At 42.9% G+C, this 19,694-nt stretch overlaps 1 protein-coding gene across 2 annotated transcripts in view; it reads left to right on the forward strand.

Annotated features, from left to right (window-relative positions):
• The window catches only part of CFAP36 (cilia and flagella associated protein 36), a 108,720-nt gene extending 89,656 nt beyond the window's left edge, over positions 1–19,064 (forward strand). For both annotated transcript variants that reach the window (XM_027832191.3, XM_027832192.3), the window contains 3 exons: positions 12,810–12,982; positions 13,462–13,611; positions 18,879–19,064. In XM_027832191.3, the coding sequence (XP_027687992.1) occupies positions 12,810–12,982; positions 13,462–13,611; positions 18,879–18,968 (413 nt within the window). In that variant the 3' untranslated portion in view covers positions 18,969–19,064. The remainder of the gene's footprint in view (positions 1–12,809; positions 12,983–13,461; positions 13,612–18,878) is intronic.
• The last annotated feature ends 630 nt before the right edge of the window (positions 19,065–19,694 follow it).

Consider the following 19,694-nt stretch of genomic DNA (forward strand, 5'->3'; position numbering starts at 1 on the left):
GGGAAAACGGGCTCAGAGGTAGTCTCAGCACAACAGGTGACAGTCCCAAGGCAGTCTCTGTGACCGAATCTGTCACACTGCCTTTTGATGGGGCGGGTCTGTTCGTGGAGCAGACTGACTCTAGGCTGTATCACCTGAAAGACTCAAGGGCTACTATGAAATCCTTGGGTATGTACACTCTGGCAACCCAACGGAAACATTTCAAGCCTCAGCAGCAGCAGCAGCTCCTATTCAGGAGGTGCAGGCGCTCCTTGCCATGGAAGCGGTGGAGGAGGTTCCTCAGGACTTAAGGGGCAAGGGATTCTACCCCCGATACTTCCTAGTCCCCAAGGCAAACGGGGTCCTCAGACCCATTCTAGATCTGTGCAGACTCAACAAATTCATAGTAAAGTTGAAGTTCCGCATGGTCTCCGTGGGCACCATTATTCCCTCCCTGGATCCGGGAGACTGGTACGCTGCCCTCGACATGAAGGACGCATACTTCCATAAAGTGATTCGACCCACACACCGGCACTTCCTATGCTTCATGGTCAACCACAAGCATTATCAATTCACGTTCCTACCATTTGGCCTCTCAACAGCCCCTCCCCCCCTCCCCCCGAGTGTTCACCAAGTGCATGTTGGTCATGGCCGCTTTCTTCCATCGGCAGCAGGTGCAAGTCTACTCCTACCTCAACGACTGGCTGCGCAGGGGCTGCACCAGGGGGCAGGTGGGGTCTGAAATCTGATTAGTCAGATTTACATTCGAGTGACTGGGTCTCCTCCTCAACTTGGGGAAGTCGACCTTGGAACTGACCCAAAGATTAGAATTAATTAGTGTGGTGGTAGACTTGGTTCAGGCACGAGCACTTCTGCCAGAGGCCTGATTCTAAGCCATCACAGACATCATTCAAGGCTTCCGGCAATTCCCAACCAGTACAGAAAGGGGGTGCCTGATTCTCCTTGGCCACATGGCTGCCTGCACTTATGTGACCCGGCACACCAGACTGAGGCTCAGACCTCTACAGACATGGCTCGCTTTGGCCTACTGCCCACGACGCAATAGCTTGAATTCAGTGGTCACGGTGCCAGGGCAGGTCCTGGAGTCCCTTCAGTGGTGGCTCAACCCTCAAACAGTATGTGAAGGAGTCCCCTTCAACAGCTCTTAGCCTTCCTTGTCCCTGGTAACGGACGCGTTGGCTTTGGGATGGGATATGCATTTGGGAGACCTCCAAACACAGGGCCTTTGGTTGCAGGACGAGCTCTCCATCCATATCAACATCAAGGAGCTGAGGGCAGTGCGACTAACATGTCAGGCCTGTTCTAACAGACAACACTACTGCCATGTTTTACATCAACAAGCAGAGTGTACCCCGTTCCTCTCCCCTATGTCAGTAAGTCCTCCGGCTGTGGGAGTTCTGCATAGCCTGCTCCATTCATCTGGAAGCATCCTTTCTACCAGGCGTTCAGAACACACTGGCGGATCACCTCAGCAGGTCCTTCCACATGCACGAGTGATCCGTCCGGGTGTCATACACCTCATTTTCTGAAAGTGGAGATTTCTCCAGGTCGACCTGTTTGCCACCCACTGCAACAGGAAGTGCTCAGTGTTCTGCTCCTACCAGGGACTCAGCCCAGGCTCATTCACGGACGCATTCCTGCTACCCTGGGGAACTCGCTTGCTCCACGCTTTTCCCCCATTCCCTCTTGTGCACAGGGTTGTTCTCAAGGTCCGCAGGGATAGGGCAGAGATAATTCTGGTGGCTCCAGCAAGGCCTCGACAACATTGGTACACCACGCTCTTGGAACTGTTGGTGACGCCCCGGTCACGTTGCCTCTCCTCCCCGACTTAATCACTCAGGACCGCAGTCACCTTCATCACCCCAACCTGTGGTCCCTCCACCTCATGGCTTGGAAGCTTCATGGCTGAACCCCATGGAACTTCTGTGCTCAGAACAAGTAAGGAGGCAGGAAGCCCTCCACTAGAGCCACATATCTGGCGAAGTGGAAGAGATTTTCTTGTTGGTTTGAATGTGGTACCCCCCTCTCCAAGTACCTGTACCTCTGATATTGGAGTACCTCCTGCACCTGAAACAGGAAGGCCTGGCAGCGTCCTCCATAAGGGTACCCCTCGCTGCTATCTCGGCCTTCTACCTGGGAGCATCTGGTCAATCTGTCTTCGCCAAACCCTATGTTTGGTCTTTTCCTCAATGGTCTGGACTGCTTACATCCCCAGATCAGGCAGCCTGTCCCCGTGTGGGATTTTACACTGGAGAGGACCAGGTTAATGGGCCCCCCATTCGAACTGCTGGTGACTTGTTCCCTTCTATATCTGTCAAGGAAGGTAGCCTTTCTGGTCGCCATTACATCTGCAAGGAGGGTGTCCAAGCTAAAGGCCCTTACCTCAGATCCGCCTTACACGATTTTCCACAGGGATAAGGTGCAACTCAGGCCTCATCCAGCCTTTCTTCCCAAGGTGGTGTCACACTTCCACACCAGTCAGGACATTTTCCTGCCAGTCTTTTACCCTAAGCCTCATGACAGTAGCCCGGAGCAGAGGCTGCACTCCCTCGATGTTTGGCAAGCATGAGCTTTCTACATCGAGTGCACTAAGCCATTCTAGAAGTAGAACCAGCTGTTCATATCGGTGGCAGACTGGATGAAAGGACTCCCGGTCTCATCTCAAAGAATATCCTCCTGGATCACGTCATGCATCCGCATGTGCTATGAGCTGGCCAAAATATCAGCACCAGCTCTTACAGCGCACTCCATGAGGGTCCAGGCCTCGTCAGCAGTGTTCCTGGCCCGGATCCCGATACAAGAAATCTGCAGGCAGCAACTCAGTCCTCGGTACATACGTTCACCTCTCACTATGCCATCATAGAATCATAGAATATCAGGGTTAGAAGGGACCTCAGGAGGTCATCTAGTCCAACCCCCTGCTCAAAGCAGGACCACCATGCCAGAGATGATGCAGCTTTCGGCAGAGTGGTGCTCCAATCAGCGTTTCCATAACTCCGACTCTGCCGCCTAGATAAGGCTTGGAAGTCACCTAATTGGAATCAATATGAGCAATCACTCGAAGAGGAAAAAACAGTTACTCACCTTCTCGTAACTGTTGTTCTTTGAGATGTGTTGCTCATATCCATTCCAAACCCTCCTGCCTTCCCCTCTGTCAGAGTAATGGCAAGAAGGAACTGAGGAGGTGCAGGGTCATATATTGAGTGCCATGAATGCACCACTCCAGGGGGCTCCACAGCCAACCCGACATGTGCTGCTAGGAGAAAAACTTTCTGACAACTGTGCACGCAGCGCATGCACACCTAATTGGAATGGATATGAGCAACACATCTTGAAGAACAACAGTTACGAGAAGGTGAGTAAACGTTTTTTCACCATTTTCTTACATTTATTCAGATTCTTAGTTATTATAATGTAAGTTAAGATCTAAAAGTGCTTAAATAAATGTGTTTACATATAGTTTAAGAACATAAGAACTGCCATACTGGGTCAGACAAAATGTCCATCTAGCCTAGTATCCTATCTTCTGACAGTAGCCATTGCTAGGTGCTTCAGAGGAACAGAACAGGTAATCATCAAGTGTCGCCCATTCCCAGATTCTGACAGAGGCTAGGGACACCGACCCTGCCCATCCTGGCGAATAGCCATTGATGGACCTATCCTCCATTAATTTATCTAGGTCTTTTTTGAACCCTGTTATAGTCTTGGCCTTCACAACATCCTCTGGCAAAGAGTTTCACAGGTTGACTGTACATTGTATAAAGAAATAATTCCTTTTATTTGTTTTAAACCTGCTGACTGTTAATTTCATTTGGTGACCCCTAGTTCTTGTGTTATCAGAAGGAGTAAATACCACTTCCTTGTTTACTTTCTCCACACCAGTCATGATGTTATAGAGCTCTATCATATTCCCCATTAGTTGTCTCTTTTCCAAGCTGAAAAGTCCCAGTCTTATTAATCTCTCCTTATATGGAAGCTGTTCCATACCCCTGATCCTTTTTGTTAGCCTTTTCGGTACCTTTTCAAATTCCAATATATATTTTTTTGGGGTGACCATATCTGCATGCATTATTCAAGGTGTGGGCATACCATGGATTTATAATCCATGGTAATATGATATTTTCATATTTCATATTTTCTCTTTCCTAATGATTCCCAACATTCTGTTAGCTTTTTTAACTGCCGCTGCACATCAAGTGGATGTTTTTGGAGAACTATCCACAATGACTCAAAGATCTCTTTCTTGAGTGGTAACAGCTAATTTAGATCTCATCATTTTATATGTATAGTTGGGATTATGCTTTCCAATGTGCATTACTTTGTATTTATCAACATTAAATTTCATCTGCCATTTTGTTGCCCAGTCACGCAGTTTTGAGAGATTCTTTTGTAGCTCTTCACAATCTGTCTGGGATTTAACTATTTTAAGTAGTTTTGTATCATCCGCAGATTTTGCCACCTCACTGTTTACCCCCTTTTCCAGATCATTTAGGAATATGTTAAATAGGACTGGTCCCAGAACAGACCCTGGGTGACACCACTATTTACCTCTCTCCATTCTGAAAACTGACCATTTATTCCTAACCTTAGTTTCCTATCTTTTAACCAGTTACCGATCCATAAGTGGACCTTCCCTCTTATCCCATGGCAGATTGCTTTGCTTAAGAGCCTTTGGTGAGGGACCGTGTCAAAGGCTTTCTGAAAATCTCTGTACAGTAGATCCACTGGATCCCCCTTGTCCACATGCTTGTTGACCCCCCTCAAAGAATTCTAGTAGATTGGTGAGGCATGATTTCCCTTTACAAAAACCATGTTGACTCTTCCCCAACAATTCATGTTCATCTATGAGTTTGAAAATTCTGTCTTTACTACAGTTGCAACCCGTTTGCCTGGTACTGAAGTTACTGGCCTGTAATTGCTGGGATCGCCTCTGGGGCCTTTTTAAAAAATTGGCATCACATTAGCCATTCTCCAGTCATCTGGTACAGAAACTGATTTAAATGATAGATTACATACCACAGTTAGTGGTTATGCAATTTCACGTTTGAGTTCCTTCAGAACTCTTGGGTGAATACCATGTGGTCCTGGTGATTTATTACTGGTTTATCAGTTTGTTCCAAAAACCTTCTCTAATGACACCTCAATCTGGGACAGTTCCTCAGATTTGTCATCTAAAAAGAATGGCTCAGGTTTGGGAATCTCCGTCACATCCTCAGACATGAAGACCGATGCAAAGAATTCATGTAGTTTCTCTGAAATGGCCTTGTCTTCCTTGAGTGTTCCTTTAGCATCTCAATTGTCCAGTGATCCCACTGGTTGTATAGCAGGCTTCCTGCTTCGGATGTACTTAAACATTTTTTTTGCTATTACTTTTTGAGTCTTTGGCTAGCTGTTCTTCAAATTCTTTTTTGGCCTCCTAATTGTATTTTTACACTTCACTTGCCAGAGTTTATGCTCCTTTCTATTTTCCTCAATAGGATTTAACTTCCACTTTTTAAAGGATGCCTTTTTGCTTGTCACTGCTTCTTTTACTTTGTAGGTTAGTCATGGTGCACTTTTTTGGTCTTCTTACTATGTTTTTTAGTTTAGGGTATAAATTTAAGCTGAGCCTCAATCATGGTGTCTTTAAAGTTTTCATACAGCTTGCAGGGATTTCACTTTGGGCACTCTACCTTTTAATTTCTGTTTAACTAACTTCCTCATTTTTGTATAGTTCCCCTTTCAGAAATTAAATGCTACTGTAGTGGTGTTCCCCCACCCCACCCGAGGGATATTAAATTTAATTTTATTATGATCACTATTACCAAGCGGTTCAGCTATATTCACCTCTTGGACCAGATCTTGTGCTCCACTTAGGACTAAATCAGGAATTGTCTCTCCTCTTATGGGTTCCAGGACTAGCTGCTGCAAGAAGCAGTCATTTAAGGTTAAAAAACTTTATCTCTGTATCCCGTCTTGAGGTGGTATGTACCCAGTCAGTATGAGGATAGTTGAAATCCTGTGTTATTATTGATTTTTTTTATCTTTATAGCCTAGCATTTCACAGTCACTTTCATCATCTTGGTCAGCAGTATATTCCTACTGCTATATTGTTATTATTCAAGCATGGAATTACTATCCATACAAATTGTATGGTACAGTTTGGTTCATTTAAGATTTTTACTTCATTTGACTCTACGCTTTCTTTCACAGATGGTGCCATCCCCTCCCCGCCCCCAACATGACCTGTTCTGTCCTTCCGATACGTTTTGTACTCTTGTATTATTGTGTCCCATTCATTATCCTCATTCCACCAAGTTTCTGTGACGCCTATTATATGAATATCCTCATTTAATATGGGGCACTCAAGTTCACCCATCTTATTATTTAGATTTCTAGCATTTGTATATAAGCACTTAAAAAAATTGTCACTTTTTAGCTGTCTGCCATTATGTGATATAAATGAATGGGAATCTTTTTCATTTGACTGTTTCAAATCAGATCCTACTCGTATTTTATCATCTTCCATCATCTCCTCCTTACTAGGACATAGAGAATCTTGATTAATAAATTTTCCCCTAAGGGATATCTCTGTCCGAACCACATGCTCTTCCGCACCTATCGGCTTTCCCCCAACCCTTAGTTTAAAAACTACTCTACAACCTTCTTAATTCTAAGTGCCAGCAATCTGATTCCATTTTGGTTTAGGTGGAGCCCATCCTTCCTGTATAGGCTCCCCCTTTCCCAAAGGTTTCCCCAGTTCCTAATAAATCTAAACCGCTCGTCCCTACACCATCGTCTCATCCACACACTGAGCCCTGCAGTTCTGCCTGTCTAATTGGCCCTGTGCGTGGAACTGGAAGCATTTCAAATAATGCTACCATGGAGGTCCTGGACTTCTACCTCTTACCTAGCAGCCTAAATATGGCCTCCAGGAAATCTTTCCTATACTTCCCTATGTCATTGGTACCTACATGTGCCATGACCACCAGCTCTTCCCCAGCACTACATAAGTCTGTCTAGATGTCTCGAGAGATCTGCAATCTTAGCACCTGCCAGGCAAGTCACCATGCGGTTCTCCCAGTCATCACAAACCCAGCTGTTTCTAATGATCTAATCGCCCATTACTATTACCTGTCTCTTCCTAACAATGGGAGTTTCCTTCGGTGGAGAGGTATCCTCAGTGCGAGAGGATATCATGGCATCATCTGAAAGGAGGGTCCCAACTATGGGATTGTTTCCCTCTGCTCCGGTTTGATGTTCTCCTTCCCTGAGACTTTCATCTGCCTCAACAGCACAGAAGCTGTTGTATCCTCCAAGTTAGCACCAAATTTAGCATAAAGGCTATATTTAGTTGCAAATCACCAAGTTTCAATGGGCATCAGCTAAAGAGAATCAACCTTTCCTTAGAAAAATAATAAAAAGTACAACTGGAAAACATTTTAAAATCAATTGTTTAAATCAAGGTTTCCAGGTAATTTAAATCATAATTAAGATCAGTTATTTAAATTGCTTTGATTTAAATCAGTCCACCAAGCTTGAAATTGACATACATTACATATTTCTTGTGCATTTTCTTTACTTTGCAGGCCGCTCCCCCTTTACGTTTTTAGATATCTATACTACAGAAGCAGCACAGCAACTTCAAAAAGTGTTCTAAATGATTTAACTGTTGATACAACTGACTGGTGTCTGGTCTGAATTAGATTGATGCCACATATTACTATGGACCGATGGGTTCCAGGGTGAGCACCTGAAGGCACTCCTGCCATAATCCTTGTAAATCTATTCTGAAATCAACATAGCATAAAGGCTACAAAAGGCAAAAACCTTAAACAAGCAAGAGGCTGGCATTACAGCTGAGGGTTGTGATTACGTTGGCACTACCTGTCTCAACATAGATCTTATGTGGTTAGTGTAGAAACTGTGACTGAACACCTTGAAACTCCAGTTACATTTGATGCTCTCATGTTGACAGACTGCTTCAAAACATCAGTTTCTTTGTGGCCTCAGTACACCACCCTATTCATGTTTGACACCAGCTCAGGAGACAGGGACTCATCTCTCCCTAAGCACAGGTTTACCTCATGAGGAGCGTATTTAACTCTGAAGACATTCCACTCTGTTCTCAGAGACTGGAAAACCTATGGAGACTCTAGTCACAGTAGCATTCATACTGCCTCAGTCACCTTGAGTCCTCTAGAAGATAGAGCATACTCTATAGGTTCTTATTTTCTTTCCACCACTTTATGTTGGCTTATCAGATACATGCACCTAGTATCAAACTAGCTGAAGTTCAGTTGATGCCAGACTTTGTAGGAGCTCTTGGCATTATGAGTGTACAAAGTGTATTGGAATTGAGAGTTGTGACTTGATCAATCCATGACACACTTGGCTCTGGTGCCTACACAGACATATGCCACCAGTGCAACTGGAATCATTTCCTGCTCCAGTGGCACTATTCTCTTTCAGCATGGGCAGCTGTACAACATTCTGCATCTCCTGTCCAAGAAGAAAGAAACAGGTGAACATGCAAGACTGTTATCTTGACACAGATACCAAATATCTATCAGTTGGCCAAAGGAGGAAGAAAACCAAATTTTCAGCTTTTTCAGCATATGAAGAATTTTTTTCCCAAACTTTTCATTGCCTTTCCTAAAAAACCCAGAGTCTCAAAATTAGTGCACAAATGTAATGTAGTAGAAGAAATATTTGGACTTAGTAAAGCATTTGACACTGTTTTACATACATCACTTGAAAATTACACGGGCTTTGTGTGGAACACTGTCTTGTGTAATGAAAACAAGCTGAAGGCCCATAAACAAAGGCTAATGATAACAATGTATCAAGTAGCGAAAAGTGAGATAAGATGGTACACAACTAGGATGAATGAGATGAAATTGAAAAGGAGAAGAATGAGGATGATTATCAGAAAAATCTAAATGACAACAAAATAGCCCTGAAATGGTAGAAACTCTCTCACTTGGAATATTTAGAACTATAGAAAATACTAGAAAATATTCTGTAAAAGAGCATCCTGCATTTGTGAAGAGATGGACTGTATGATCTAGTAAGTCTTTAATCAGTTCCTACTATGATTGTATGAAAATGGCTAGGGTTATTCCACTTTCTTTGGAAACTGTCCATAACGCTGGCATATCTAAAGTAAGTGGACACTATTCTTCCTCTAGAAAGGTTAACAGTGCCTGTTTTGTTGGATCCTTATCAAGTAGGTGAGAGGGACATCTGACAATATGAAAATACCATCCAAGCAATCTGCAAAAGGGCAGAAGTAATTGGAGCACAGGGACACTGATGACCTTCTGCCACACTCACCATGAAAACCTGGTAGAGGTTACAATGGCCAGAGAAGAGTGATAGGACACATGTTTTGGCACCCCTTCTCTTTGATTGTAACATTAAAATGGCTGTTTACCAGTCTTCAAAGCTTACACTGTGCATTGGGGACTACTAATCATTATTGCCAAGTATTAGTTGATACACAAAAAGATTTGTGAGGTGGAAGAAGGCTCCGGTGTCAAGTGGAGTGCCCCAGGGGTCGGTCCTGGGGCCGGTTTTGTTCAATATCTTCATAAATGATCTGGAGGATGGTGTGGATTGCACTCTCAGCAAATTTGCGGATGATACTAAACTGGGAGGAGTGGTAGATACGCTGGAGGGGAGGGATAGGATACAGAAGGACCTAGACAAATTGGAGGATTGGGCCAAAAGAAATCTGATGAGGTTCAATAAGGATAAGTGCAGGGTCCTGCACTTAGGACGGAAGAACCCAATGCACCGCTACAGACTAGGGACCGAATGGCTAGGCAGCAGTTCTGCGGAAAAGGACCTAGGGGTGACAGTGGACGAGAAGCTGGATATGAGTCAGCAGTGTGCCCTTGTTGCCAAGAAGGCCAATGGCATTTTGGGATGTATAAGTAGGGGCATAGCGAGCAGATCGAGGGACGTGATCGTTCCCCTCTATTCGACACTGGTGAGGCCTCATCTGGAGTACTGTGTCCAGTTTTGGGCCCCACACTACAAGAAGGATGTGGATAAATTGGAAAGAGTCCAGCGAAGGGCAACAAAAATGATTAGGGGTCTAGAGCACATGACTTATGAAGAGAGGCTGAGGGAGCTGGGATTGTTTAGTCTGCAGAAGAGAAGAATGAGGGGGGATTTGATAGCTGCTTTCAACTACCTGAAAGGGGGTTCCAAAGAGGATGGCTCTAGACTGTTCTCAATGGTAGCAGATGACAGAACGAGGAGTAATGGTCTCAAGTTGCAATGGGGGAGGTTTAGATTGGATATTAGGAAAAACTTTTTCACTAAGAGGGTGGTGAAACACTGGAATGCGTTACCTAGGGAGGTGGTAGAATCTCCTTCCTTACAGGTTTTTAAGGTCAGGCTTGACAAAGCCCTGGCTGGGATGATTTAACTGGGACTTGGTCCTGCTTTGAGCAGGGGGTTGGACTAGATGACCTTCTGGGGTCCCTTCCAACCCTGATATTCTATGATTCTATGATTCTATGATTCCCTTCCAAAAAAAAATAATTTTTTTTTAAATCAGTCCATCAGTGAGCTAGTTAGTATGGTCTTTAATGTCCATGTTGCAACAATCAGAGCAACAGTTACTGGGATAGAAGTCTGCTGCCAATATAGTTCAATGGGAACTATAACAGAAACACAAGGGCCTGCTGCGTGATGGCAAAGTTAAGAAAACTAAAGCCACTCTTTTTCCCTAGTATGTGTCATGGGAGGAGGTCCAGTGAGGAAAAATAGCGGTCTAGATTAAGATTGGGTGAGCAACCTTAATTCTGGCATTTCCAAAGATTTGAGTGCTTGACTTTGCACTTTTACCATGTAACTATTGTAATTTGTGTGTGTAATGTTTTACTTAGGTGGTGATAAAGGAAACGGAGAAACAAATACCGGAAGAAAATTATGCTCTTACATGGGAAATACCACTATTAATTCAAAATGCTTCCTTTTTGGGCCAGTATAGGCTTAGTGTGTATCTACAAAATTCTTGATGGTTGTAGTAGCTGTTTATATATGATGGGATTGCATGTTTTCCCTCAGATGGAGGATTAGCTGATCATGGACATAATTTTAGAAGGGATTCAGTGGAGACACAAGTGGACCCTTGAGGTTCTGAAGTCAACAGAATTCATGAGAAAAACTACCTGGAGTCCCATGTTGTTCCTTATTACAATTGGAGTATGTAATAGTCTCTTCTAGACACAGCTCATTTTAAAGTCTTCGTGTCCCAGACCAAGGTCCGGAACACTGGATGTATCAGAGAGAATTTGTCAGGTGGCTACTCTCAACAAGTTGAGAACACTGAGCCTGATGTCTTTAGCAGTGTTCATTACTCATGGCACACCTTTGTATGATGCAGCCTCAATGGATGCCCAAAAATCTCAACTGATATGATTTAAAGACAATGGTGATGCTATGGCTTTAGTAGCTGTGTATTCCAAAACGGACTAAACAAGTAATTATGGAAATCACTGCAAGTGCCCCTGCTGACTTATCCAGAGTTCTGGAGCATTCCTTCCTGCTATCTAGGAGGATCTATGGGGTTTAACAGGGGAGACTTTGTGAGGAGGATTGTAAATATGACTCAGTTCACAATTTAGAATATTTTGGCTCTCTCCGTAGGTTCTACTGTGGAAGGTTGGCTGTTTAGAAAAAAAAACAGACAGGTCTGGTCAGGACCATAAGACCTTTTGGCTGCAGTATACCTATCTGCCTCCATCTGTCCAATACTGAAGTAATTATTGGGACTTAGGGGTGGACAAGTCCTGTGAGGCAGGCTAGGTCTCCAATGGTTTTCTTCTGGTCTGAAGCTTCTTCTGAATCCTCCTTGAAAGCCCACCTCTACAAAATAAATAAAAAAAAGAGGCAAAAGACAGTGAAGACTGCAGCCATATCATTTCTGTGTGTTTTGTTCAGTATGGCAACTAATTGAGGATTGAAGGAGCTGACCAGTAGACTGGGGGGAACCAGAAAGCTGACAATCTTATCTTGTTCGAAATATGCTACCCATACTTCCCACATCACTCATCAAGCCAGCTCTGTGACTGGGAGGTTTGGGTGCTACCTAAGTCAGAAGTCTGGCAGACCTGCCTTCTGTTCTAATGCATGGGCAAGATTAGACCTGAAGAGCCCTCTCTGGTCAGATTTTTCACAATGAATGATCAAACTCCACACTGAACAAGTTGATCTCCCAGGGTTTAGGGTCAGCCTGTGCATATGAAACATTTTTTCTCCTTTCAAGAACCTTTTTCTCTCCTATCAAAACACTGATTTAAAAAGAGCGTACTGTTGTTGCCAGGCTCTTTGAAGCAGGGAGAAACTGAACAGTACAAGTGCATTTGGAGCTGGCCAGAAAGTGCCCTATCTCTTAGCAGTGATTGGATCTACTGACTGTAATGCTAATAACTGAAAGGAGAGCCCAGATGTCATGAACTGATCTTTTGGAAGTGAAGAATTTGAAATTGTATTCCTTATACAGTAACCGTTAGTCATGTATAGAATAGCATACAAGCCAATGATGTTGCTCCCCATCCTTGTTTCCTGTTCTTGTGTGTAACAGAAATATAGTGTTTAGCTGATGTTAGTGTGAAAAGAATGTTTCATCAAAATACATTTTTGAAGGAAGCTGTTTCTTAATTAAGCCGTAAAGAGGAAATCTAATTTCAAAAAAGTTGTTTTAACTTACAATGTTTTTATGCATTGGTGCAGTATGGTTTTTTTATCTTAAATTTCTGTTAGTTTGTATATATAATGTTTCTAATTTGTTTCTGTGCTAAATTGTTGTCTAGAAGAAACAAACAAATCTACTAAGGAAGATTTAAGGCCCATGCATCCTCTACTAAGAGTGATAGAACCTCCTCTACAGCCTTCTGAACCTACCAAGGTGAAAGAAGAAATTAAGAAAAAGGCAACTGGAAATTGTTCAGAGAATGCAACAAGAGAAGCTGGGCTTGAGGGATTTGTAAGTAACAGGTTTATTCCACTTTATTTGAATAAGATATCATACAGCTAAGGTATTTGAATATTATGCAACCAATACATATTTTCATGTTGTTACAACATTTTACTGGCTAGAATTCTCTTATGTTAAGTATTAGCATGCAAGTAATTTTTCAGTGTATCCAATGATCTAATTTGCAGAAAGCTACAATTCAGTATAAACTGGACCTTGAGATCCCAACCTTGGAACAGAATTCATTTTCCAGGAGTTTATTGCCATTCTTCTGACAATTTCTTAGTAGCATCTGTGTGTATGATGTAATATGGACAACTGAGTTAGGCACCTTAACTCAAATTCATTAGTTTTGTTAGACCAGTAATTCTAGAGCTAAATATCTAGGTATGTATTAGGTGAACTCCATGTCCCTTCATTTATAAATACATAACTGGTACACTCTGAAATGAGTTTTTCTAGTAAATTTGCCTTTTAAATAATTCCAGAATTTATCAGAGCTTGAACCGCACCGTCTCAGACAACGAGAAGACTATTTAAAACAGAAGCGAGATACGCTGATGGCTATAAAGGAGTCAAGAAGTAATCTACCAACACCAAATATAGATCAGAAAGAAGACGCATTATCTTCTAAAGAGGTGAAGGATGACCACTTTAATCAGCATGACTAATCTTGTTTAGAAAAATCGCAGACCACTTCAATGAAGATATGGATATAGCAGCTGAATATTGAAACAGAACAAAAGAACAAGGAAAAAGTGGTAGAATTTAATGGCAGAACACACAAAGTTGCAAGTTATTCATTGTGCAGAAATTAGTTCTCCAATCTAAAACCATTATAGATAAGAAGCGGAAAGCTTAGTGATCTAGTGAGCATTAAATGCTTTTTCTACAATGGTAAATCTTCATAATAAACCCATGCTCTATGCTCTTGCGCATAATGTTGAACTGATTCATTGCATGACAGTTTGCTCCTACCTGCTAGTGAGATGTGATTTTGCATACTGGTTCCCTGAAACGTTAGTTCCTTTTTTGCTAACACACGCAGAAAAACAACGTTCATGGGCAACACCACTAGCTTGAATTTTCTGAGAAGTGTTATTTTACAGAAGGGTGAAGTGTGATTACTTCCTTTCTTTTGAGACTTTGTAAAGGGTTTTAATTGTATTTCAAGTGAGTCCTATAGCTTCAGCTACTGGTGGAGGAGGCAGCAGTATTAAGGCAAGGAGGCCTGAAGTTTGGGTGCTAGTACCATCTTTTTGCCTTGCACAAAAATCTAGGCTTTTGTGCTGAAAGCAATCTTCCTGTGATAGAGTTAGGACCATGGAAAAGCAAAATGATCTCTTCATAACTGGCATATTCTTGATGGCTCTAATCTCTCCTGTCATTAGACAGTTGTAGTGGTGACTTGGAACATTCAGTACTGTAGCCTATCATTCTCTTGAAGAGGCAGGAATAGGTGTGCATTGCCCATTTGGCACAATACAAAGAAGATCAAACTGCCTATGAATAGCAACATCACCATCCAAGAGAACGAATGTTTCCTTTGTGAATTTTTTAAAATTTAAAATACAGTCAAGACCAGTTGGTCCATTATGAAGGGGGAATGAGTATTGTGAGTTTGTAGGGGAACTGAAGAGATGAAGATGCCAGAACACTTGTATTTGCTGTTTGCTGCTGTGTCCAAGCAGAGAAGGATTGAAACCTTCATTTCTGGATTAGGGATTTTAAATTTACATAAATTAAACCTCAGGCTTTCTTCCTAGGGCATCTTCTCCATAAGTATTAAGCAATGAGTTCCATGAGATTTTTAAAAATTACTTAGTTCTTAAGTAAGAACAGCATCAGATGTACGCTACCTCTGATAAAATAAATTATCAGTTATTATTAGCTGGGGTCAGTCCCTGCTGTGTGGTAAAAGCAGCACGCTTAGCATATGTCTACACTGCAGTTAGACACCCATGGCTGACCAGTGCCAGCTGACTCTTGCTCAAGAGGTTTGGGTTAAGGGGTTGTTTAACTGGCATGTAGATATTTGGGCTCAGATTGCAGCCCAAGTTCTGGGACCCTCCCACCTCACAGGGGCCTAGAGCCCCAGCTCCAGGCTGAACCTGAACATCTACACCAGAAGTTGGCAACCTGTGGCACGTGTGCCAAAGGCAGCACGTGAGTGGATTTTTAGTGGCACTCTGCTGCCAGCCGGGGTCCCGGCCCCGCTCAGCCCGCTGCCGGCCTGGATGGACAGAACCCTGAGCAGGGCTGATTGCTGCGACTCCAGCTGGCAGGGGCCCGCGGCCGGGACCCCAGACTGGCAGTGCGGGCGGCAGATGGAACCCCAGACTGGCAGTGGGCTCAGCAGCTCAGCCTGCTGCTGGTCTGGGGTTCCGGCTGCCGGCCCCGCTTCGCCCACTGCCGGCCTGGATGGATGGAACCCCGGGCTGGCAGCAGGTTGAGCAGGGCTGGCCGCTAGAACCCCAGACTGGCAGTGGGCCGAGTGGCTCAGCGCGCTGCCGGTCTGGGGTTCCATCTGCCGCCCACACTGCCGGTCTGGGGTTCTGTCCGCCAGTCCCTGCCAGCTGGGATCCCGGCCACCGGCCCTGCTCTGCCCGCTGCTGGCCCGGGGTTCCGTCCATCCAGGCTGGCAGCGGGATGAATGGGTTTCCGGCCCCCAGCACCACTCAGCCCGCTGCCAGTCTTGCGTTCCATCATGGGGCCCCTGTAAATGTAAAATTTGTTACTGGCACGCAAAACCTTAATGAAGACTTGGCACGCCACCTCTCAAAGGTTGCTGACCCCTGATCTACACAGCAGTTGGCTCGCAGGGCTTGGGCTAAGGGGCTGTTTGAGTCAGGTGGCATGGGCCATCCACGGCTTTTTAATTGCAGTGTGGACATATCCCTAGATGCTGATATATTTCATTAGCTTTTGTCTTCTGTAGCAACTGTTAATGGCCATTTTCAGACAGGAAGCTGGCCTAAAAGGACCACGTCTGTTCTGGTACAGCAATTCCTGTATTTCTAATTCATTTACTTCATCCTGTCATAATCAGACACTAGATGTTGCCTTGCAAAAAGAGATCTGTGTCCCGCTTGAATGCACACAACCTGAGTTATTTAGTGGTGCAAGGATGGTTGAAAGAAGGAAATCACTGCAGTGTGATTCAGCAGACTGAAGGATAAAGTTTAGAAAACTCCTAAAAGTAGGACAGAAAAGTTAATCTGATGAGACCAATTATGCCTGACATCAAAACAGCATGCCTCCCTTACATGTAAGCATTGATGCTGGCCCTGATATATAAGGGAACGCTCACAGTTCAATAAACAAAATGGAATTCAGTACTCTCTGTACAGCTGCTTGATTGGTGGGAGTTAAAGAATTCATAACCATGTTTGTTCCTAAGCTAGGACCATAGTATTGGTCAGTGTGCGCTGTATTTCTAAGTCTGTTGATAGAAGATCATTTGAAAGCAATCTGCCCCATTTGTTTCCCTAACTTTCTGGAAATACTTCCATGTTAAACTCGATAGGAAATTTTTCTAAAAAAGGCAAGTACTGTAAACACCACCTCTAATTGTAAATTCAGGACATGTTTTGCTGCTAGTCTCTTCTATCACACCAGTAATATAGACTCTGCTATGAGAATTTTGATGACAATTGCACTGATTTCTGAGAGTACAATTCACCTAACACTTCTGTAGCAGTATTTGGCTCTGTGGTGCTAAGCACAGAGATAACTTGTGTCAGAAAGTAAGCAGACATGGTAAGATACCCTTACTACACAATAACTTGTCAGGATTAAAAGCTGATTTAACTGATAGTAAAGAAAGTTATAATAAACAACTTGTTGCAGATCAAAGTAAATAGGGGGAAATAAGTCAACTTTCTTATAAAGACCTTTCTAAATTTTTAATTTTAAAAAAATTGAGTTTTATTATACTTGGAACATTGGATTGCCTTGTCTCTCAGATCTGCCCCTCTAAACAGTTAAGGAGCAGCACTGACTGACTTCAAAGGAAATCTAGGCCTCCTCCAGGAGGATTATTATTTTACAGTAGGGGGAGGGCACAGGCAGACTTGCTCAGGGAAACAGAACGCTTCTCCCCAAACAGTTGAAAGACCTTTATATTTCTGATAGAGAATAATGGGTTTGAGAGATCAGGTACTGTAGCATGGCAAGGTCACAATCACTGATATTCAGGGTCTAGCTAGTCTGATGCTAAGCCTCCAACAGTGATCAACACCAAATACTTACTTCAACTGAACACCAAAGGAAAACAGTACTCTGAATGTTCACACTATTAATGATTATTGTGCTTTATGGAGAAGGGGGAGTTACTTTCTTCAGCGCTTAAGATGAATTGTTATCAATATCACTGTCTTAAAAGAGGAAATATTGAGTTAAGCACACAGCTGTGTGTCCAGGAAGCCCCACTAACTAACTGCTTGAGCTACTACAAATCTTTGTTAGCCTTCAATCCCCACCCCCCACCCCCAAGGTCCTCCTGTTTGAAGATATCACACAATGCATAATGTTGACATCACCACTGGTTACAGTGAGTTAGCATTTAATGCTATACAATGGGATATCTCCAGCAAAGCTGGATTTACCAAGTTGACTTGAGGGAGGTGCAAAATAGCTTATAAATTATTTCAGTACCATAAGATCCGATATTCTGGTACTGTAAGAAGATATCTGCAGATGTGTACTAAAGACAATTTTTATTATTGCTTTGTAATTCACCTTTACATACCACTCTGCTACACAAATTATGTTGGTCACAAAACTAACGTGTTAGGGTTTGGCTGAGGAACATAGGGTGCATCATGCTCTCCTTTCTGCTCGGAGAGTCTGTTGTCCCCAGGTGTAAATTACAGCAAGTATCATAGAAGATTAGAGTTGGAAAAGACCTCAGGAGCTCATCTAGTCTAATCCCCTGCTCAAAGCAGGGCCAACACCAACTAAATCGTCCCAGCCAGGGCTTTGTCAACCCAGGCCTTAAAAACCTCTAAGGATGGAGATTTCACCACCTCCCTAGGTAACCCATTGCAGTGCTTCACCATCCTCCTAGTGAAATAGTGTTTCCTAATATCCAACCTAGACCTCCCCCACTGCAACTTGAGACCATTGCTCCTTATTCTGTCATCTGCCACCACTGAGAACAGCCTAGCTCCATCCTCTTTAGAATCCCTCTGCAGGTAGTTGAAGGCTGCTATCAAATCCCCCCTCTCCTCTGTTCTGCAGACTAAATAAGCCCAGTTCCCTCAACCTCTCCTCATAAGTCATGTGCCCCAGCCCCCTAATCATTTTCATTGCCTTCTGCTAGACTCTCTCCAATTTGTCCACATCCTTTCTGTAGCAGGGGCTCCAAAACTAGACACAATACTCGAGATGTGGTCTCATCAGTGCCGAACAGAGGGGAATAATCACTTCCACTGATCTGCTGGCAGTGCTCCTACTAATGCAGCCCAATATGCTGTTGGCCTTCTTGGCAACAAGGGCACACTGTTGCCTCATATCCAGCTTCTCATCCACTATAATCCCCATGTCCTTTTCTGCAGAACTGCTGCTTAGCCAGTCAGTCCCCAGCCTGTAGCAGTGCAGGACTCTGCACTTGTCCTTGTTGAACCTCATCAGATTTCTTTTGGCCCAATCCTTCAATTTGTCTAGGTCTACAGAACCTATGCCGTTATCAGCCATCCTGAGCTTTGGGAAGCTGCCAAGATTGCAATTTTTGCAAGTAATTTCCATTTCAGTATTTAATTCTGAGCTCTTGAGAAAAATCTCCATTCATTGTTTATGGTCTGAATTGACTTATAAAGTTCCAGTAGACTTATTATTGGAAGTCAATTTTCCATGCAGCCAGAGAGGTTATATTGTAATGTAATAGTTTTAATTTTATTTTTAGGAAATGTCAGAAGAGGAGAAGCAAAGACTACTACTGAAGAGGAGAATGCTTGCAGAAAAACTTAAAGAAGAAGTTATTAACAAGCACTAAGTTTTAAGAATCTCATTGTAAGAATACTTGTGGACAAGAATTGAATTTCTTTTAGAATAAATTATTTAACCATAAACTGCTTGCTTTTAAACACAATATACTGTTGATTTTCTACAAAACATGAGCAACTCACTTATTCATATACATAATATTTAAAATTAAATTGCATCCATAGTAGTAAAAACTCTATTTCACACACTAACCCAGTGGGCCAAGATTTTTTTAAAGTGCTGACTTCTCTGGGGTCTGCTAGGTGCTTAGCACTTTAGAAAATCAGGCTACCTATTTAGGCAGCACCTCAATAATTATGAGGTATTTTATTACCATAACACCTAGAAACCCTACGCATGGACCACATTGCCCTTGTGCAGTAAGGACTTAGGATCCTACCTTTAGACACCCATCTTTGAAAAGCTTTGCCATAGCCACTTATTTAAATTTACACCTTTGTTCTATTTAATATATAAAAAATTCAAACACCTCTACATGGTTTTTTCCCCTTTTTTCAAAACACATACTAGGAATGTTCATAACATGGAAAACATCATCTAAAGAATTCTTACATCAGTTCTCTAACAGAGAGGTAAAAATACAAAACTTGCTTCTTTTCCTTTTATTAATCTGTCAACAAAATATTACCCTTTTCAAGTGTCAAATATGATAAAGTCTAATTAAACAGGGAAGCACTCAAGTTTTGTTTGAGAGACAGGAAATGCTGATGAAGCT

Source organism: Chelonia mydas, chromosome 3 (assembly GCF_015237465.2).
Source record: "Chelonia mydas isolate rCheMyd1 chromosome 3, rCheMyd1.pri.v2, whole genome shotgun sequence".
NCBI classification, from domain to species: domain Eukaryota; kingdom Metazoa; phylum Chordata; order Testudines; family Cheloniidae; genus Chelonia; species Chelonia mydas.